The 21117-nt window shown below is 44.5% G+C and overlaps 3 protein-coding genes across 6 annotated transcripts; 2 read left to right on the forward strand and 1 right to left on the reverse strand.

The window, feature by feature from the left end:
- Positions 1-596: 596 nt before the first annotated feature.
- LOC311115484 (heme oxygenase-like) lies at positions 597-4597 on the reverse strand. Its single transcript, XM_084190649.1, has 7 exons — positions 4466-4597; positions 4150-4198; positions 3375-3486; positions 2810-3025; positions 2170-2442; positions 1768-1885; positions 597-1284 (listed from the first exon to the last, which is right to left on the reverse strand). Exons 2-7 carry the CDS (start codon positions 4194-4196, stop codon positions 1157-1159), a joined length of 894 nt encoding a protein of 297 aa, XP_084046775.1. The 5' UTR covers positions 4197-4198; positions 4466-4597; the 3' UTR covers positions 597-1156.
- A 1354-nt stretch (positions 4598-5951) lies between these two features.
- On the forward strand, positions 5952-12461 carry LOC311115486 (uncharacterized protein). Of its 4 annotated transcripts, none has more exons than XM_084190653.1 (6): positions 5952-7067; positions 8279-8459; positions 10876-11006; positions 11419-11643; positions 11882-12010; positions 12141-12461. In XM_084190653.1, the coding sequence occupies exons 2-6, from the start codon at positions 8288-8290 to the stop codon at positions 12183-12185; spliced, it is 702 nt and encodes a 233-aa protein (XP_084046779.1). In that variant the 5' UTR covers positions 5952-7067; positions 8279-8287; the 3' UTR covers positions 12186-12461. The 4 variants fall into 4 exon arrangements, with proteins under 4 accessions (XP_084046779.1, XP_084046777.1, XP_084046778.1 ...); XM_084190651.1 differs by lacking the exon at positions 5952-7067 and adding an exon at positions 7097-7554; XM_084190652.1 differs by lacking the exon at positions 5952-7067 and adding an exon at positions 7581-7632.
- Positions 12462-13092: 631 nt separating this feature from the next.
- On the forward strand, positions 13093-19549 carry LOC311115487 (uncharacterized protein). Its single transcript, XM_084190654.1, has 8 exons — positions 13093-13364; positions 14417-14763; positions 15063-15296; positions 15551-15658; positions 15974-16481; positions 16680-16745; positions 16860-17284; positions 17600-19549. The coding sequence occupies exons 2-8, from the start codon at positions 14419-14421 to the stop codon at positions 18803-18805; spliced, it is 2892 nt and encodes a 963-aa protein (XP_084046780.1). The 5' UTR covers positions 13093-13364; positions 14417-14418; the 3' UTR covers positions 18806-19549.
- The last annotated feature ends 1568 nt before the right edge of the window (positions 19550-21117 follow it).

The following is a 21117-nucleotide window of genomic DNA, read 5'->3' on the forward strand; positions in this document are numbered from 1 at the left end:
TAGATTTGGGCCTTGGCATTTCTGATTAGATTTGGGCCTTGGCATTTCTGATTAGATTTGGACCTTGGCATTTCTGATTAGATTTGGACCTTGGCATTTCTGATTAGATTTGGACCTTGGCATTTCTGATTAGATTTGGGCCTTGGCATTTCTGATTAGATTTGGGCCTTGGCATTTCTGATTAGATTTGGGCCTTGGCATTTCTGATTAGATTTGGGCCTTGGCATTTCTGATTAGATTTGGGCCTTGGCATTTCTGATTAGATTTGGGCCTTGGCATTTCTGATTAGATTTGGGCCTTGGCATTTCTGATTAGATTTGGGCCTTGGCATTTCTGATTAGATTTGGGCCTTGGCATTTCTGATTAGAAACCCCACAAGACTCCAACAACAACGGAACTGTAACAGCCTGATATTTTGTATTTTCTATTCCTCTTTTATTGTCGTTTTCTTCATTTTAAAGGATATTCATTTTACTTGATTTCTTATTCACACCGATTGAGATAAAACGAAATTATCAATCTATATTGTTAGGCTGTGGTTCGATGTTCATAGAGGAACTGATTTTAAATCATGTAGACGATGAAGAAATTATCAGTGCATTTTATACCCCACATGGTATAGTCTTTTTATTTAAAAAAATATATATATACAGTATATACATCAAATATTTTTGTTCAACAAATTTCACAAACAGTATAACTGACTTTACAGAAATTGGTTTTTCGATGCGTAAAGATATTACAGTAGTAATTGCTAAATCTTGAGATTGTAAATTAAAAAGGATAGATTTCATTTTTGACATTGACATTTCACAAAATGTTCAGGAGTACTAGTCTATTACTAGTGTACTAGTGATTTTATACTGGTGTACATTGAGGTAATACTGCCAGTCAGACACATATACATGTATCAATATCATACACATCCTAACTCATAGTTTAATGCGGCTACATACAACACAGGAACTATAAGAATGTATATTACTAAGTTATTACTTACTTATGTACAGTATTTTGTTTTTTAACACTTCTTTGAAAACTATTTAGGATCAACAACATTATAAAATATGGGGTCCTTCATCCTTTTTAAGGACATCTTCTAGGTCTAGGGTAATCTTCTGTTATGGACGGATAAAACTTTGCTGAAAGCACTTCTTTAGAAAGCATAGATTCCCATGCCAACTGTTGCCAGGGCTACACAGATCCCCAGCATCATTCTGAAGAGGGGTGATGCGTTGATCAGACTGGTCTGGATCTGAAGGGATCTAGCCATCAGTTTCTCCCCTGAGAAAAGAGGAAAGGAGTCATTATTAGTGTTATTTAACACAGTAATTGGATATGTATTAAGTATTACCATCATCATATTCAATTGGTGTGAGTGTGTGTGTCCATGCGTGTGTCTGTGTGTGCGTGCGTTCGCACATGCATATGTGTGTGTGTGTGTGTGTCTATGCGTGTGTGTGTGTGTGTGTCTGTGTATGTCTGCGTGTGTGTGTGTGTGTGTCTGTGTATGTCTGTGTGTGTGTGTGTGTGTGTGTGTCTGTGTATGTCTGTGTGTGTGTGTGTGTCTGTGTATGTCTGTCTGTGTGTGTGTGTGTGTGTGTGTGTGTGTATGTCTGTCTGTGTGTGTGTGTGTGTGTGTGTGTGTGTGTGTATATGTCTGTCTGTGTGTGTGTGTGTGTGTGTGTGTGTGTGTGTGTGTGTGTGTGTGTGTGTGTGTGTGTGTGTGTGTGTGTGTGTGTGTGTATGTGTGTGTGGGTAACTTACCATCAGCCAGTTTGGAGTGTGTCGACGCGTGTCTTGTGCATCTATTTCTGGTTGTCGTATGCATGAGCTCACTTTCCCTCTCTGTCACAGACACCATCTTCTGAAGATCATCAAAGACCTGCATCACAAACAGAGGCAAGACAACGTCAGTCAAAACTCAGTCATCTTATGTACGAAGAGCCAAGAAGCTCATTAAAAAAAACTCAATGGCACTCATTTAGCTTATGGTTGAACACCAACCCTAATATCTAACCTTATATCACACCCCTAAACCATGGCTGTCCCGTTTCCCTATTCCTCGTCATCCCCCTATCTCCCCAACCCACCCCATCCTCCACTCCTCTCTTCTCTTCCTCCACTCCTCTCTTCTCTTCTCTTCCTCCATCCTCCACTCCTCCTCACCTGGATGTTCAACTCGAAGGCTCTGACAGCCTCCTCCAGCATTCCTATTCTCTCGTCCTCATCCAGCTCTATGCTGTTCATTCTACTCCTGTACAGCTGTTTGAACAGGTTGGGGCTGCTCACGCCCGGGAAGGAAAAGAACGACAGACCCTCGCCACCCTTCAGCCCCAGAGACTTCTGGGTAATGCGGCCAAGGACTTGTCCCCCAGATAGGTCGCCGAGGTAGCGGGTGTATGCGTGGGCCACTAGGTACTCAGGGTTGTCTTTGCCGATCTGGGGAGGGAAGGAGAGCAATAGAGAGAGGGAGAGAGAAAGAGAGAAAGAGAGAGAGAGAAAGTCAGTACAGTCAAGCCCTCATTTGCCTCCATCAGATGGAACATGGCTTCATAAGGCAGGGTTTCCCAATCTTGGTCCTGGTGCCCCCCCTGGGTGAACGTTTTGGGTTTTAACCTAGCACTGCACAGCTTATTCAAATAATCAAAGGTTGATGATGAGTCTGTGTGGTGCTAGGGCAAAAACCAAAATGTGTACCCACGGGGGACCCCAGGACCGAGTTTGGGAAACCCTGCTATATAGCATTATAGTATGATTCAACTTCCACAGTAGGTTAGAGTCCAGACCAGTCCAGTTTAATACACACCTGTCTGAGTCTATGGGCATATATTTTAGTGGCAGCTGGTACAACAATCTTCTCTCTCCAGTCCTGCCCATAGAAATGCTCTAGGTCTCTCTCCACTGACTCCAGCCGTGCTAGTTCCAGGGGGAAGTATATAGGCGCGACACTCGGGTGGTTGGAGTTGCTGTCCAGCGCTTCCTCTAGCGCTTGATAGATCTCATAGAGGGAGCACAGGAGAAGCTGAGGAAAGGAGATAAGGAAAGGAGATAAACTAGGGTTAGTCTCAATACTTCCGTTATACACAAAATACAGTACCTTGACCCACAACAGTTTATAGCAGTACATGATAGAATGATGGTGCATGATGAAGCATGGCGCTCCAGCTAGAAAAATGTTGCATGTCCACACTGAAGATTCAGATCAACTGATGGGAATTACAGTATAGATAGGGAATCACAAAACGAATTGTGTTGTAAATGCTAGTACCTCCATTTCCTAACATGCAGCATAGGTTTAAACAAAGAGATGAATAGATGAATTGTCTTTACTAATCTTTATCTTTATTAATGTTATATTATTGATTGATTACCTTGTACTGTGTCAGACTGACTTTTCCTCTCTGGTAGGCCAGCATCAGTTCAGTGTTCTCTGCTCTGACATGGCTGTCCTTGGTTACAGCTTTAATCTGCTCCGACAGATCACTGTGGGAGAGAGAGAGGAAAACATATGAACCCCTGTATTCAACCTGTAATGTTACACCATTACTGTGCTGTTCACAAACAAAGAGATAGAGATGAAGTGTGTGAGAGAGAGAGAGAGATAAAGATAGAGAGAGAGGGGAAGTGAGAGAGAGAGAAAGCGAGAGAGAGAGAGAGAGAGAGAGAGAGAGAGAGAGAGAGAGATAAAGAGAGAGAGAGATGGGGGAGAGTCATGTTAACTTCTGTATTCAACCTGTGATAAAGACTATCTTACAGGCTGAGTGATGATTGACAGAATGATGAGAGGAGGAATGCCTACTGACATATAGAACAGCTGGGTGACTTATCACTTAAAGGTGGAAAACCAACACATGTCTATCAATGGAGGCTAACTGCAAACTAAGATAAGATACTGCAGGTGAAGGTAGGTCAGAGTACTAGACACCATATCAGAAGAATACCCCATGAAACACTGCCTCTTGCAAAAGCAACATGTTTATAACACACTTACTAACACAATAAACATTTTAGTTTGTCTGAGATCTTCATACGCTTGGTAGAGGGAAGCACAGAGACAGTGTATATTAACTGTCTGCTAAGTTAAATCAAAACACAGATATCAGTAGCATGCATACTGCTGGCTATAACGTCAGTTCACAGCCTTACCTGTCTGTGAGCTCAACTTGTGTCTGCATCTTCTTCTCTGTCTCCATATCTGTATTTACAACAGAGAAAACCATCAATATGACTGAGATAATTAACAATGTTACACATACAGTATGATCTACAACAGAGTATACCATATAAACATGATATATATGTTGATAATAAGCCTTTCAAATGATCACACGTCGGATTTTTGCATGTTGCTATATGACCCAAACAGGAATTGCAATGTCAGTCGCTATAGAAAGTTATGACTGAAAGCAATGACCCAGAAATGGCACAAAAGTCAAGTTGTAAATTTGTTTTTTTCACTCACCAGTTCACCAGTTCAACAGTAGTTAGTCCTTTCCTTCTGTTTTATATGCCCACAATGAGTGACTGCCTTTTCCTTCTCTCTCTTTCTCCCTAAGTGTACAATCCTTACTTTGTGTGCCTCCTCTCCGGTCTCTCGCTCTCTCTTTATACTGTCCTCCCCTTCTCCCTCCCTCCCTCTCTTTCACGGGTTAGCTGAGCTGAGAGAAACAGGAAGCAGTAAGCCTGACTCAACAACAGCTCTGCTAGGAACAGCTATGGGAACATTGTGGAGGGAGGGGCTAGGACTAAACATGACAAGGCAACTTTAGGAATACTAGCAATGGAAAACTGGAGGGAGGAGGGACCAGCGCTTATCATGACAGGGCAACTAGGAATAGAAAAACTGGAGGGAGGAGGGACCAAGAAACAGGAAGCAGTAAGCCTGACTCAACAACAGCTCTACTAGGAACAGCTATGGGAACATTGTGGTGGGAGGGACCAGCACTTATCATGACAGGGCAACTTTAGGAATAGAAATGAAAAACTGTAGGGAGGGGGGACCAAGAGTAAACGTGACAAACTTTTTTACCACTCTGGAAAGAAGAGGGAGGAGTGAGGGAATAGCAATAGAAAACTGGGGAGTTTGGAGGGACTAGGGCTAAACATGACAGGGCAACTTTAGGAATACAGTTCAAGCAATGGAAAACTGGAGGGAGGAGGGACCGGCGCTTATCATGACAGAGCAACTTTAGGAACAACTTGGAATAGTGACAGGAATGTAGGCTAGGAGGAGGGCTCAGAAGTTAGCACTAACTAAACATGACAGTGTAACTTCACCCCTCAGGAGAGCAGAGAGGAGTGTTGAAATCCAGACTCAGTGTAAACTACACAGCACAATCACATGACTATGGTGTGTTTTGTCAAGAAGTGGTAGTAAGCTAATGGTTGATGGTTCTTTCTGAAGAAAGTTTACTACTTGAAGTTCACTAGTTGGCTCTTTGTGGTGAAATTATATTGTGGGTCAATTATGTACGGTTTATTGTCCATTATTGTAAAACAAATTTAAGTAATGAAATACATGTGATTGAATAAAAAAAAAAATCATAAACTCGTGAAATACTGTAAATTCCCCAACACTAAATGCAGAAGATGTAAGAACAATTACCCAATGTACAAGTCTCATTGTGGTTTATGCGTCATTATTTTGCTGATACATAGCAACATTTCATAACGGACTCGCCAACATTGCACTCTCCTGATGTTCAAGCGCAATGTCTAGCTAAGATAAGACAGAGACACAGACACAGTAAACTTGAAGTCCACTGTCCAAATACACTCTTAGAACAAAGGTTCCAAAAGGGTTCTTCGGCTGTCTCCATTGGAGAACCCTTTTTGGTTGCAGGTAGAACCCTTTTTGGTTATAGGTAGAACACCTTTGGGTTCCATGTAGAATCCTCTGTGGAAAGGGATCTACATGGAACCCAAAAGGGTTCTAGCCTACTTGGAACCAAAATGGTTCTACCTGCAACCAAAAAAGGTCCCGTGTAGCTCAGTTGGTAGAGCATGGCGCTTGCAACGCCAGGGGTTGTGGGTTCGATTCCCACGGGGAGCCAGTATGAAAAAATGTATGCACTCACTAACTGTAAGTCGCTCTGGATAAGAGCGTCTGCTAAATGACTAAAATGTAAAATGTTATTCAAAGAGTTATTCTATGGGGACAGCTGAAGAACCCTTTAAGGTTCTAGATAGCACCTTGTACTGTATTTGCTGTGTACTCTTTTGTTGAACTACTCACCCTCCTTCCACTAGACTAACTTTAGTCTCTGTGGATGTACTGTACCAGCAGGTATATCTCTCTGGTCATCCCCAAAGCCAACACCTCCTTTGGCCGCCATTCCTTCCAGTTCTCTGCTGCCAATGACTGGAACGAACTTTAAAAATCTCTGAAGCTGGAGACTCTTATCTCCCTCACTAACTTTAGGCGTCAGTTGTCAGAGCACCTTACCGATCACTGCACCTGTACACAGCCCATCTGTAATTAGCCCATCCAAATACCTCATCCCCATATTGTTATTTATTTTGCTGATTTGCACCCCAGTATCTCTATTTGCACATCATCTTTTGCACATCTATCATTCCAGTGTTAATACGAAATTTTAACTATTTTGCACTATGGCCTATTTATTGCCTTACCTCCATAATTTACTACATTCGCACACACTGTATATATATTTTCTGTTGTATTTTTGACTTTATGTTTTGTTTACCCCATATGTAACTCTGTGTTGTTTTTATCGCACTGCTTTGCTTTATCTTGGCCAGGTCGCAGTTGTAAATGAGAACTTGTTCTCAACTGGCTTACCTGGTTAAATAAAGGTTAAATAAAATGAAATAAAATAAAATGAAACATTCAATTAAAATGGGTAAAGAAAGATTAATAGACAACTGTTGGTTTAATTGTTAACAGTGTAACCTAAATACTCTCCGCTGTCTCTGTACACACAGTGTGATGCAATGCTGTTTGACTTATCTCTGACTGCCAAGTTCAACCTCCCTCTCTCTGTCACAACAAAGCACTCAATCAATGGCAGTGGCAATTTGGCAATGATGTATCACACTGAGAAGTAAACAACTATTACTATTTAATTCAGTCTCTTAGGTCTAATATCAGTAGATGATTCATATATGAGTGATATTGTTAATATGGTTATGCATTATAGGGGTATAACTATTCGATTTTGATGCAATAAGATTTGGTTTAAAGATTAATTGATTTAATGTAGAATAATCCATAACTGTAACTTTGTTGCAATCTGCAAGTCTGCAACAATGCAGCCAAATATATAGATTGCGTATAACTGGTACGCCAAATTGTAGCAACAAAATGATTGGTCATAAATGTTTAGGACGTGATTTTCATGCCGAAGCACAATCAGCGATAAGAATATTGCTTGAAACCCTTACCGTGATTCAGCGACTATGTGGACGTGAGCGAAGGGGGGTGGTAAATGGGGTGAGAACGAGTCAACCATTTCCTAAACATGAGTCCGCGGAATTTGTACCAGCAGGGACTCGCATTCCAATGGTTTTTAAATCGTCCAGCCAGCAAAGGTCACTTCAAGTTCAGGAAATTATGGAGCAACGATTTATCACCCATAAATTGAGTATAGTAGGCTAGCCTGATAGTCTGTAAGTAAAAACCTATAATTATTATCACACGGCAAAATTGTAACATACATTGCAATGTTTTGCAAATAATACTTTCACAAATAATACTGGTTTTGTTACCTTATGAAAAGTATAGGCCAATGGCTCATTTTACGTAAACCACGCGCCTCCACACACTGTGTACGTTTTGCAGCGCTTGTTAGCGCAGCAAACTTTGAACTCTTCAAAGATGGCGACAAGTCTGGAGATGGTCCATCAGGTCTTTCTCTTTATTTAGAGAACGACACATCGGAACGCCAAAATTGAGCTCTCTTGATCTGCTCCCAATTCATTGTTGAAAAGCACAAATAGCTATTTCATACCCGACAATACCGCGAGCTGTTGAGCAACATAGCCGCCTCCGTAGTGCGTTTACATTTGTGCGGGGCAGGTAGGCAGACTAATGTTTGTTTAGAAGTGGTAGAATGCACGTTTTTAGGAGATTCAAATGCATATTCTTGCCAGTGAGTCCAAGCAGGTTCTTTGCAATAGTAGCCTATTGTTGTGTCAGGGCAAGGCTATTCGGTATATTTTAGCCTATACATTGTATTATGTGTAGCCTATGAAATAGACCTATCATGTAATGTGCATAGATTTTAATGTCTATATTACTGCCTCTTTTTCCCAGGTGTAGAATATGGAGGGAGAGGTGGGCCTTGTGACCGGCCGCAGTCAGAGAGAGAAGAAAAGATCCTACAAAGATTTCCTGAGAGAGGATGATGATGATGACCTAGTGGAGGATGAAGAACAACTTGTCGTCAAAGAATGCAAATACAAGAAGTCATATAAGAAGAAGAGGAGACATTCAGGTTCGGAACACCGCTACATAGTGAGAGTGACTATGAAATGTGGAACCTTGGAATTTGGAGCAATGGCACCTTATTCCCTACATAGTACATTAGTACTGCTTGGTGACCTAAACTGGGATATGCTTAACACCCCGGCCATCCTACAATCCAAACTAGATGCCCTCAATCTCACACAAATTATCAAGGAACCTACCAGGTACAACCCTAAATCCGTAAACATGGGCACCCTCATAGATATCATCCTGACTAACTTACCCTCTAAATACACCTCCGCTGTCTTCAACCAGGATCTCAGCGATCACTGCCTTATTGCCTGCGTCGGTAACAGGTCCGCGGTCAAACGACCACCCCTCATCACTGTCAAACGCTCCCTAAAACACTTTAGCGAGCAGGCCTTCCTAATTGACCTGGCCCAGGTATCCTGGATGGATATCGATCTCATTCCGTCAGTAGAGGATGCCTGGTTGTTCTTTAAAAGTGCTTTCCTCTCAATCTTAAATAAGCATGCCCCATTCAAAAAATGCAGAACTAAGAACAGATATAGCCACTGGTTCTCCTCAGACTTGACTGCCCTTGACCAGCACAAAAACATCCTGTGGCGTACTGCATTAGCATCGAATAGCCCCCGCGATATGCAACTTTTCAGGGAAGTTAGGAACCAATATACACAAGCAGTTAGGAAAGCAAAGGCTAGCTTTTTCAAACAGAAATGTGCATCCTGTAGCACTAACTCCAAAAAGTTTTGGGACACTGTAAAGTCCATGGAGAATAAGAGCACCTCCTCCCAGCTGCCCACTGCACTGAGGCTAGGAAACACTATCACCACTGATATATCTACAATAATGAAGAATTTCAACAAGCATTTTGCTACGGCTGGCCATGCTTTCCACCTGGCTACCACTACCCTGGCCACCAGCTCTGCACCCTCCGCTGCAACTTGCCCATGTTGTCTGGACCTATGGCAGTCTCTATGGGGGTGCCACAGGGTTCAATTCTTGGGCCGACTCTTTTCTCTGTGTATATCAATGATGTCACTCTTGCTGCTGGTGAATCTCAAATCCACCTCTACGCAGACGACACAATTTTGTATACATCTGGCCCTTCATTGGACACTTAACAAACCTCCAAACGAGCTTCAATGCCATACAACACTCCATCCGTAGCCTCCAACTGCTCTTAAACACTAGTAAAACTAAATGCATGCTCTTCAATCGAACGCTGCTGTCACCCGCCCACCCGACTAGAATCACTACTCTCGACGGGTCTGACCTAGAGTATGTGGACAACTACAAATTCCTAGGTGTCTGGTTAGACTGTAAACTCTCCTTCCAGACTCACATTAAGCATCTCCAATCCAAAGTTAAATCTAGAATCTGCTTCCTATTTCGCAACAAAGCCTCCTTCACTCATGCTGCCAAACATGCCCTCGTAAAACTGACTATCCTACCGATCCTTGACTTCGGCGATGTCATTTACAAAATAGCCTCCAACACTCTACTCAGCAAATTGGATGTAGTCTATCACAGTGCCATCCGTTTTGTCACCAAAGCCCCATATACTACCCACCACTGTGACCTGTACGCTCTTGTTGGCTGGTCCTCACTACATATTCGTCGCCAAACCCACTGGCTCCAGGCCATCTATAAATCACTGCTAGGCAAATCTCCGCCTTATCTTAGCTCATTGGTCACCATAGCAACACCCACCTGTAGTATGCACTCCAGCAGGTATATCTCACTGGTCATCACCAAAGCCAACACCTTCTTTGGCCGCCATTCCTTCCAGTTCTCTGCTGCCAATGACTGGAACGAACTGCAAAGAACTGCAAAAATCTCTGAAGCTGGAGACTCTTATCTCCCTCACTAACTTTAAGCATCAGTTGTCAGAGCAGCTTACAGATCACTGCACCTGTACACAGCCCATCTGTAATTAGCCCATCCAACTACCTCATCCCCATATTGTTATTTATTTTGCTCATTTGCACCCCAGTATCTCTATTTGCACATCATCTCTTGCACATCTATCATTCCAGTGTTAATACTAATTGTAATTATTTTGCACTATGGCCTATTTATTTCCTTACCTCCATAACTTGCTACATTTGCACACACTGTATATATATTTTCTGTGGTATTTTTGACTTTATGTTTTGTTTTACCCCATATGAAACTCTGTTGTTTTTATCGCACTGCTTTGCTTTATCTTGGCCAGGACGCAGTTGTAAATGAGAACTTGTTCTCAACTGGCTTACCTGGTTAAATAAAAGGTGAAAAAATATTGCACTACTTTTGAGCAGAGCCCATGATCAAAACTAGTGCACTATGTAGGGAATAGGGTTCCATTTGGGAAGCACATTTCTCCCTGTAATTTCAGCTCAATCTCATAGGTGCTGCATCCTTTCCTGTACTCTCTACAGGTGACCACACCCACCCTCACAGATGGACCAATGGCAGTGCAGGACCAGAGTTGGATGGTGTCTCCCATCATGACCACCAGACCTGTGAATCACCAGACGAATGGATGACAGAGGGGGCGAGAATTGATGAAGTGAGTGAATAGGTGGGGTGAGTCTCCATTTTATGTCCTTGATTTCTTGCAGCCGCAGATGTTCTCCTCCAATGCGTGTTGAGAAGGAGGCGAGGAGAGAGGATACAAGGAATCAACAAAAATACAATTGAGATTCACGCAGGGACTAAGACCTCTCTCTGTAGATAGTAAATGGAATACCAAGTTGCCCTCTAGACACTGACCTAAGTTCAGTCTAGCATTTCCCCACTAGTGCTTAACGTTAAGGATATAGGAGGGTGTACTGATCCTAGGTCTGTGTCTAAAAGTGCAACTTCTAGGTGTTATTGTGTAAAATGGACAGCAGAGGGCAGTGCTTGGTCAATTTACTACCACTGATCATCTTTTCTGCTTCTTACTCATCCCTCTATTATTTGTCCTGCTCCTCTCCCAGACTAGGGAGGAGTCTACCATGCCATCATTCTGGATGTACATGGATGACCAGCAGAACAAGATAAGGGCAGAGTCCTCTACAGCTAGCTGCAGTCTCGTGACCCCTGCTACCACAGACTCACCCATGTTGACAGGGCCTGAGGTAGACCCAGTGAACGCAGCGGCCCACCTACAGCTGCTGGGGGAATCCCTGTCTCACATTGGCCACCGGCTTCAGGGAACTAAGGTGGGCTGGTTGAACACTATTGGCTTCGTTGTCCTCACACACTGAAAGGCTACTGAATACGGACATGTAATTCAAGCATTGTTTGATTGAAATTGCTGATAGTTTGATGAATCTGTCTCTCTGTTTCTAACACTCTCTCTTTCTCTCTCGCTCACTTTCGCCCTGATGCTGCCTTTATTTCTGTGTCTCTCTTTCTCTCTCCTCCCCCCTTTCTCTCTCCTCCCCCCTTTCTCTCTAGGAGATGATGGCAGTGTCAGGTAGTCTGTCTGTTTTACTGGACTCTCTACTGTGTGCCCTGGCTCCCCTGGCCTGTCTCACCTCTCTGGTCCCCGAGCTACGCAGCTGCCCTTCACACTCACACACACTGGTGAGGCTGTTGCACACACACACACACACACACACACTAGACCCTGGCATTCAGTAGCTGTCAAATGATTCTATGGTAACTGAAGGACCCTCACCACCAACTTCTTCTACTATTCCTATGTTTCTTCTAGGCTAAGACACTGGACAACATTGCCTATGTGATGCCTGGTTTGTGAAGTCTGTCTGATGAGGAGAAGAGCCTTAACCAGGGCAAGCAGGAAGTTGTCATAATTTGAACGGATGTTCCTTCCTGTCTGTTTGGGGCCAATAGAAAGGATGGGGGAAGAAGAAGCCATGTGTTCTAAAAGAGGGGCTTAAGCGAACGGCCCAATCTGCAATGAGCGCTCTAATTTACCTGTATCCAAATTATCTGGGTTCATATTGAATTTGAAAGATAAACTATTTATTTAGTTTAGTTTATTTGTTCAATTAAAACTTGTTTTGTTCATGCACTTGTTTGAAATTTTTCTAACTTGGCATGGCAAGAGCTTCTAATAATCAACTGTTCTTGAATTGTTGTTCCAGATGAAATACTTTGTATATTTAGAGAATCATTTCTTCTTTTTGAGCTCTGACTCAGCACATAAGACTGTCAGTGTCGGTTTTTCTCACACCAGCCACATATTTTTGGACTGACTGCATATACCAGAAGCGCTAGAGTGCTTCTTCTGGTTTGGGTCCATAACTGTAAAACATAGAATGTGGGTATCTTGCTACTTGGCTGTAATTGTCCAGGGCCACGTTCATTTGCCGAAAGTTGTTGAATGTTGCAGATAGCATAGAAATGCCATGAATAGAGCCGATGTGATTCCTTGTTCTACATGTCAGAGGCATGTTTGTTCTACATAGGCTATTTCTCGGAACATTCCAAAATGTTGGGTCCTGCTGAACACGCCCCAGATATTTAACCATACATGTAAAACTAATCTAACTCATAAAGTACCACCACACACAGGTTGTTACCCACTCTCTCCGTCGTAGGCCATCACCACCCATGTACCCCTCTCATTGGGCGTGGTGTACACCTCCACCTCTCCACGGAATGCCTGGTAGAATGTTGGTGTGTTTCAGCGTGCGTGTGACAGAGAAAGGGAGCGGGTACTAGGTAGACAGGTGACTCCCTGAGACTGACACTCCTTAATCCAAATGGCTATATTTAGATGGAGGGAGATGAGGAAGGATAGATGTTGCCATAACAGACTGATAGAGGTGAGAAGGGTTATATAGGAGAGAAGGGAGGTACGAGAGACAAGTCGGTTCAGAGAGATTGGGTTCATCTGAGAGAAGGAAAGGAGGGAAGTACTGGCATACGGACAGAACCCAGCAACCCATTCCAACAAACTCCTCATATCTGGGTAAGGGTGATACCTCTGTAGATTTAGTTGGTTGATGTGTGTACTGTGTATTTCATTCAGGAGGGTTCTTAAAACTAAACATATCATAGAATATAATGTATTTAAAGGTGTTGAATTTCTTCATATTTAACATGATCTAATCTAAATCAAGATGGCTGTAAAAGTGAAGCTGTTGCTACAGTGCTGTTTCTCCTACACCTCACGGAGGTCTTAATTTGACCAACACCTGATGCAATGCCACACTGCCATGTGTAGGCAGCAAACAACATGGTTGTTTAAACTGCACATAATACACAGGATCAGGTCTGTTCGAGTTTCACTGGAAGGAGAATAGGAGTGTTAACCGTTGACAAGATACGCTATCTAACTGAAGTAGCCCTAAATGCTGTACTGTTTTTTTTATGTTCTGTTACTGTGAGCATGCAGGGTACGTTGTGTGTGTGTTTGAGTATTCCACACATTGTTCTAAACAGAATGTAGTTGGACAGGCCTGGCAGGGGTGTGGCTGGCAATCGGTCACCCATGCACATGATGCACACACACAAGGAAAGAGAAATTGGAAGGAGGAAAAGATTGACACCAGATAGGTAGATCAGTGAACACTGAAATACCTCACCTGTAACTTTAATCTTTGCATTTCTGATAGACACATTACAATGGAAAGATGGATACACACAACTTCGAAGGTATTCACTGGTAGTAAGCATGAATACAAAATCATTCATTTTTAATAACTCATCTAGATTATTTTTTGTTATAATTGTCATAGGATGACTGACCTAGATTAGATGTTAAAGACAGGAGGCAACCCAGCCCACATTTCCAGTTGAACTTTCAGGTGTGTTAATCATGGTAGTTTGACAGACTGTGGGTATGTGTGAGAGAAGCCAGCGGCGACAAACAGAGACACACCCTTACATGTTATTCACATGCTGATAACTAGTGGTATGGAGAACAAAGTCATTTATTCATGCAAATGAACATCAACTTGACCATCAGGCGTACTGTAAGTAATACCTCTTCAGTATCTGTAACCAATCTCTCTCTTTCAGCTATGAGTGAGGTCCTTCCCGGCAGCCATGCCGGAACTCCAGAGCCAGAGCTCCGCCTGGTCCTCCTAGGGACCATCGGCTGTGGCAAGACCCTGTCAGGAGACACCCTCCTGGGCCAGCCCTCCTCTGCCTCTCCCGCCACCTCTGGTTCTTCCGCCAGGCTTTGCCAGCTGAGGCGTGGGGCCTCTGAGGGCCGGAGGTTAACTGTGGTGGAGGCCCCTCGCTGGTACTGGAGCGGGGGTCACATTGAGGCTGGGGTGAGGAAGGAGACGGAGAGGGCACTGGAGCTGGCGGCCCCAGGGCCACACGTCTTCCTGCTGCTGGTTCCTGTCGGCCAGTTCACTGAGGTGGGTCTAATAGTTGTCTAATCGCTCAGAGGTTGTTCAGAGAGGTTCTGTTTTCTTTGTTATTGTGTCTCTGGTGTTTGTCATGTAGTTTTACTATGGTGATGTGAGTCTTGAACTGTCTCTATGTTCTGTGTTATTTCCTTTTGTTGATTTAAATGTATGAAAATGTATGCACTCACTAAACTGTAAGTCGCTCTGGATAAGAGCGTCTGCTAAATGACTAAAATGTAAATGTAAAATGTAATGATGCACATTGTCCTTACAAATAACATCTATTTCCATCATTCTAATTGTCCCAGGTGGAGCGCAGGGTGCCGGCTGAGCTGGAGGAGGTGTTTGGGGAGGGGGTGTTGAAACACACCCTGGTGCTATTCACCTGTGGAGACTACCTGATGGGCCGGGGGGCGGGACAGTACCTGGAGGGGGAGGACCCTGGGCTCAGGGAGGTGATTGACAGGTGTGGGGGCCAATATCACGTCATCAACAACCGCCGACCGCAGGACAGGGAGCAGGTCAGAGAGCTGTTGGACAAGGTAACCATGACAACCATCACATCTTGTAATGATGACAATGGATCCAATTGATGTATGTGCTCAATGTGCTTTACATTGAAGGAGGAGAAGTCGCCTCTTCTACTGTCAATTTGTAGGACCCACCCACTTTATTGACACATTACTTTATTGACACATCACGTTCAAATACTTTATTACTATATCAACGGAATGTTGCAAATACGTATAACCACCCTGTTGGTATTTGATATTTGAGGTACTGTGCTTTATTGCAGGTGGAGAACATGGTACAAAAGAACAGAGGATGCTACATACGACAAAACACCCTGCAGAGAGAGATAGAAGAACGAGCGAGGGAGGGAGAGAGGGAACTGAAGGAGAAGGTGGAAGAACAAGCGAGGGAGAGAGAGAGGGAACTGAGGGAGAAGGTGGAAGAACAAGCGAGGGAGAGAGAGAGGGAACTGAGGGAGAAGGTGGAAGAACAAGCGAGGGAGAGAGAGAGGGAACGGAAGGAGAAGGTGGAAGAACAAGCGAGGGAGAGAGAGAGGGAACGGAAGGAGAAGGTGGAAGAACAAGCGAGGGAGAGCGAGAGGGAACTGAGGGAGAAGGTGGAAGAACAAGCGAGGGAGAGCGAGAGGGAACTGAGGGAGAAGGTGGAAGAACAAGCGAGGGAGAGCGAGAGGGAACTGAGGGAGAAGGTGGAAGAACAAGCGAGGGAGAGAGAGAGGGAACTGAGGGAGAAGGTGGAAGAACAAGCGAGGGAGAGAGAGAGGGAACTGAGGGAGAAGGTGGAAGAACAAGCGAGGGAGAGAGAGAGGGAACTGAGGGAGAAGGTGGAAGAACAAGCGAGGGAGAGAGAGAGGGAACTGAGGGAGAGGTACAAAGTGAAGGGGGTGGAGGAGAGAGAGACTGTGCTGGAATCAAGACACGTCAGAAACACAGAGACACGCAGATATTGGGGAAGCCAGAAAAGAGAGGGTACGCCTAACTCTGCTATAGAGAGGAGAAGAGAGGAAGAGATTGAGAGGAGAAGAAGGGAAGAGACGGAGAAGAGAAGGGAAGAGATGGAAGAGAGAGTGACTGTGAAACCCTTGGTTAACTGTCTTCGTTCAACACCAACACCAGAGCCACAGCAGCATCCAACAGAGCCCCAGAATGGTGGTCCAGCACTGTTCACGAGGATCCCCAGTTTCCATCTGACTGAAGGTAAAGACCCATTTTGTGTGGAAACTGTCCACTAGTCACGCTTCGGTATGGACTGCAGTATTTTTACTATATATGTCCATTACTCAAACCATGCTCAAACAAACTACTATGACGTTGAAAGGGCATATGTGTGGTAATGCACGGTTGTTACACTAGACTGTATGTTCCGCTGTTGTAATTGTCTTTTTTTGTCTCTAGAGGGCGCTACACTCTCACGGATGTCCGAAGTCAAAGCAAAACCAACCCAGAAAGTTGTCAATACCCGTAAGTCACATATTTCTTAGTGTAACACAACGATATCAGTTGTGGTGTTCTTTAACTGTTTCCCTTTTCATCTAAATGTGAGAATGATCCAAGCATAATGTCTGTCCTTGTCAGTCTACCACAGAATCAACAGCTTCGGAGAGACGACAACCTCCTCTCCTTCCTCCTCTTCCAAATCTTCCTCCCCTGTTTCTAGAACTCCTGAGGCTTCTCCCTCCACCTCCCCTCCTTCATCCTCCACTTTAACCTCCACTTTACGTATCTCACCTTCCGCCTCTTCTCTGGTGTCTAGAACTCCAGAGCCACCCTCCTTCCCCCTTCCATCCTCTCCTTTACCCTCCCCCTCCTCCTCCTCCTACACCTCCTCCTCCTCCTCCCAGTCAGAGTTGCGTGTGGTTCTGCTGGGTAGGTCAGGGTCAGGGAAGAGTGCAGCAGGTAATATCATACTCGGTCGGGAGGAGTTTGTGTCTCGACCAGACATTACCACAGCCGTCACTCAGGACTGTCAGAAGAGGAGAGCCCTCGTTGCCGGGAGACGGGTTAGTGATTGATTAATCATTATTACAGCTTTATTGGGTTTCTATTTTCTTAATCATTGAATAATATGAGGTCTATTGAGGTCTGTTGAATTCTATTGAGATCTGCAGTTTGACTTGTTTCAAACTGAATCCCATCAAGTCTTGTTTCAAATAATGTTATAGTGTTAATGACTGTAAACACTTTGACAGTAAATGGTTGGGTCAAGTTGACCTTTTGCATCAGTAGAATCAATGTAGTAGGGACCTCAAATGACGAGCTACATGCCAGTCATTTCAGACCTCAACAAATCATCTTCTTCTTTATCCTCCCTGCAGGTGGCAGTGGTGGACACTCCAGACTGGTTCCGCTCCGAGCACCCTCCAGACGTGGTCCGTTCCCAGCTGTCCTCCTGTGTGGCCCTCTCGGCCCCTGGCCCCCACGCCTTCATCCTCTGTGTCCCCGTGGACCAACCAGCCCAGGCAGAGCTACAGGCTCTAGGGGCCCTGGAGAAAGTCTTTGGCCCCGGGGCGGTCCGTACACACACCCTGGTCCTCTTCACTCACTCCGATCGGTTGAAGGAGAGGGGAAAGGGGGGAGTGGAAGGAGTGGAGAAGTATATTTCGAGCCAGAGGAGAGATTTGTTGGAGTTGGTTGAACGATGTGGGGATCGGTATCATGTGATGGAGAGAGGGAGTGGAGGAGAAGAGGAGGAGGAGAGGAAGAGGAGGAGTGTGAGGGAGTTACTGGAGAAGGTGGAGCAGACTGTGAGAGAGGGAGGAGGAGAGTGTTTCTCCTGTCCCCTCTTCCAGGAGGCGGAGGATAGGGTGAGAGAGAGACAGAAGGAGATAGCAAGGGAGAGGAGAGGAAGAGGAGAAGAGGTGGAGAGACGAGCGCTTCATTCCTACTCCATGCAGCCCTTGGGAGAGACAGAGGAAGAGGTGGAAGAGGAGGAGATGGAGAGAACGAGAGAGGAGGCGGAGAAGAGTGTGAGCCCCCTGGAATTGGAGAGTCTTCCCTTGCTCTCGTCCTCCCTCTTGTCTCCCTCGTTCATGCGTTCCGTCTGGGATAAAGTGGGAGGAGCACGAGCGAAGACATTGGATGCCATGAAGTTTGAGAATCTTCCCTCTCTTTCCTCTCTTCCTTCTCTCTCCTCCATTACCCCATCTGCTTCGTTCTCGCGTTCCGTCTGGGATAAAATGGGAGCTGGGGCGAAGAGTGTGAGCTCCATTAAACTGGAGAATCTTCCGTCTCTCTGGTCCTCCTCTGCCCCGTCTTCCTCATTCCTTCGCTCGGTGTGGGAGAAGGTGGGTGCGGGGGCGAGTAAGGTCCCCAAGCTGACGGCTGGGGGTGCGCTGCTGGGTGGGGTGGTGGGCGTGTTCTTTGGAGGGCCCATAGGGGGAGCTATAGGGGCCACTGCTGGATCTGTGTTTACTGAGGTGGGGAGAAGGAGATTTAGCAAGAAGAAAAACTCAGCAGAAGAGACAGACGCCACAGGGAGAATAGAGGGAGAAATCTTGGACAAAGTGTTGAAAACCGAGTGAGAGAGAGTCAGATCCACACAAGTTGATATGGATGTACAGCATCCTATGAGAGATTATTTGATAGGTTTCTACCTATGATATATATCCACAGGTGATTGCCTGTGACTGTGCAGACATTGTATATTTGTGATTATTAACTGGGTGGGTCGAGCCCTGAATGCTGATTTGCTTACAGCCGTGGTATATCAGAAAGTATACCATGGGTATGACAAAACATTTCTTTTTAACTTCTCTAATTATGTTGGTAACCAGTTTATAATAGCAATAAGACACCTCGGGGGTTTGTGATATATGGCCAATATACCACGACTAAGGGCTGTTTCCAGGCACTCCGTGTTGCGTCGTGCTTAAGAACAGCCCTTAGCCGTGGTATATTGGCCATATCCCACACCCCCCCGGGCATTATTGCTTAAATATAATATTGTTAACATTGAATACTGTATATCTGTGAATATAATGTTGTTAACATTGTATACTGTATATCTGTGAATATAATGTTGGTAACATTGTACAACATACTGATGTCTAAGTTGTTTTGCGGCAAATACCGGTTCTCATTGACTACATTTGTTCTATTTCTTTTCCAGCTGTTACAATTATGACTTGTTCAATAACTTACATGTGCTCCGTCATTATTATACACATTTTATTCAACATGGTTTCTTTAAATGTTAAACAACTATTGTGCATATAGTTCATGTTTTTATTAATGCTAATAAAACACATTGCATGATAATACCACCCAGTTGGGTTTGAAGTCATCATTTGCCTCAATCAGATGGAACATGGCTTCATGGTTCCACAAGGCAGTGCCAAAGTCGCTCCTGCAATAGGTCATAAAACCTAGAGGGGAGGCAGAGGCAAGGGGCTATTATCTCTATGTCCCAGACTGCTTTGCATCAGCCTCCAGGCCTCTTGTATCAGTAGGACTGGATAGAGCAGGTCTAGGACACCACCCCCTACCACACCAACCACCCCTCCTCTGTGTCAGATATGATCCTCAGGGGCCTCCGTAGTTCACCCTACACGCTCACGCCAGAATTAGACGTTCATCTCAAACGTCAAATTTCGAAGTGTTTAAGGTTAAGTTTAGGCATTAACTCCGAATGGTTAATGTAAGGATTGTTTGGCATAGGCTTAAAACAAAATATCAAAAGCAACTTTATATCACTGGATTCGAACATGCAACTTTTGGCCCTTTGGATCCGCAGGCAGATGCTTACAACCACCCCCATCTACAATGCCCTAAAAATGCTGAAACCTACTTGATGGTAACAGCTGTTGGGCAGCGTGGAGGGAGCCAGCCCTGGAGCCGCAGAGCGCACAATGTTGGGCATCGCGGAAGGAACCAGCCCTGGAGCTGTGGAGTTCACCACTGTTGGGCGTGGAGGGATCCAGGGCCAGGCTGGCATGTCAGAGATGGAGGCTAGAGGCAGAGGCAATAGGGTTATGTAACCAGTCCTTCCTGTTGTGTCAGAACGACCGGGTGTGGTCGGGGGTCTGAGAGAGAGAAAGGGAGAGAGGGAACGAGGGCCCTTGTGGCTGTTTTTCTCTTATTTCCGCCTCTTTTTTTGCCCTTCCCTCGCTCCTCTCTTCTATGCATGTAGTGGTTGGTTGCCACCACAGTTTCCCCATCAGGAAACTCCATGGCTGTAGATGAGCCAGCACTAACTGTAGAGCCATTTCCTGGCCACCTGATAGCTAGAGACACGCAGCCAACCGGGGGAAGGGGTGGACACCGACTAGGGCTGGGCGATATTGCCAAAATATCATATCACTATATTTTTCTTATTTTGGTATTTGACAGTATTTTATGTTTTTTAATAATAAAAGTTATAAATATGCTTTATGAGTAGTGCATGACCGTAGGTAGGGTGGCAACAAATACATTTAGGTGGCTTTCTCTTCTGATTGTACCGAAACTTCCTGTTTCCATCACAGCTGTCATGATTTTATGTGGTATGGTTTTACTCGCATAAAAACTGTGGATGTAAACGTGGTTAGACCATGTATTTTCAATGGATTCAATGGCAGTTCTTACTTTCGCCATAAGGGGCATTGTGCCGATTTCTAGGGTGCTTTTGGCACCAGCATTACCTCACAGGCAAGATTTATGGCAAGGAAACACACCAGAAGCTCTTGCTGTTCTCAACTGTTATAACTCTCTCTTACTGGTGGTAAGAACGGACGGTTGCCATCATTTTTCGAGTTTCATCACTCAGTTATTACATTTATATTACATTTAACAAACCAAACATTTAAATACCGATATGTAAAGTAAAGTAAAAATCCAAACCAGTCCATGCATCAAT

Source organism: Coregonus lavaretus, assembly GCF_964263955.1.
Source record: "Coregonus lavaretus genome assembly, contig: HAP1_SCAFFOLD_5055, whole genome shotgun sequence".
NCBI classification, from domain to species: domain Eukaryota; kingdom Metazoa; phylum Chordata; class Actinopteri; order Salmoniformes; family Salmonidae; genus Coregonus; species Coregonus lavaretus.

What these genes read in the sequence shown, in the direction of transcription:
- LOC311115486 (XM_084190653.1), top strand. Translation starts at nt 8,288, where the DNA reads ATGGAGGGAGAGGTGGGCCTTGTGACCGGCCGCAGTCAGAGAGAGAAG. An exon ending in AGGGGGCGAGAATTGATGAA is followed by an intron (nt 11,007 to 11,418) that starts GTGAGTGAATAG and finishes CTCCTCTCCCAG; the next exon opens with ACTAGGGAGGAGTCTACCAT. An exon ending in ACCGGCTTCAGGGAACTAAG is followed by an intron (nt 11,644 to 11,881) that starts GTGGGCTGGTTG and finishes CTTTCTCTCTAG; the next exon opens with GAGATGATGGCAGTGTCAGG.
- LOC311115487 (XM_084190654.1), top strand. Translation starts at nt 14,419, where the DNA reads ATGAGTGAGGTCCTTCCCGGCAGCCATGCCGGAACTCCAGAGCCAGAG. An exon ending in TCAGAGAGCTGTTGGACAAG is followed by an intron (nt 15,297 to 15,550) that starts GTAACCATGACA and finishes GCTTTATTGCAG; the next exon opens with GTGGAGAACATGGTACAAAA. An exon ending in CCCTCGTTGCCGGGAGACGG is followed by an intron (nt 17,285 to 17,599) that starts GTTAGTGATTGA and finishes TCCTCCCTGCAG; the next exon opens with GTGGCAGTGGTGGACACTCC.
- LOC311115484 (XM_084190649.1), bottom strand. Translation starts at nt 4,196, where the DNA reads ATGGAGACAGAGAAGAAGATGCAGACACAAGTTGAGCTCACAGACAG. An exon ending in CAAGTTGAGCTCACAGACAG is followed by an intron (nt 3,487 to 4,149) that starts GTAAGGCTGTGA and finishes TCTCTCCCACAG; the next exon opens with TGATCTGTCGGAGCAGATTA. An exon ending in TCAGTCTGACACAGTACAAG is followed by an intron (nt 3,026 to 3,374) that starts GTAATCAATCAA and finishes TCCTTTCCTCAG; the next exon opens with CTTCTCCTGTGCTCCCTCTA.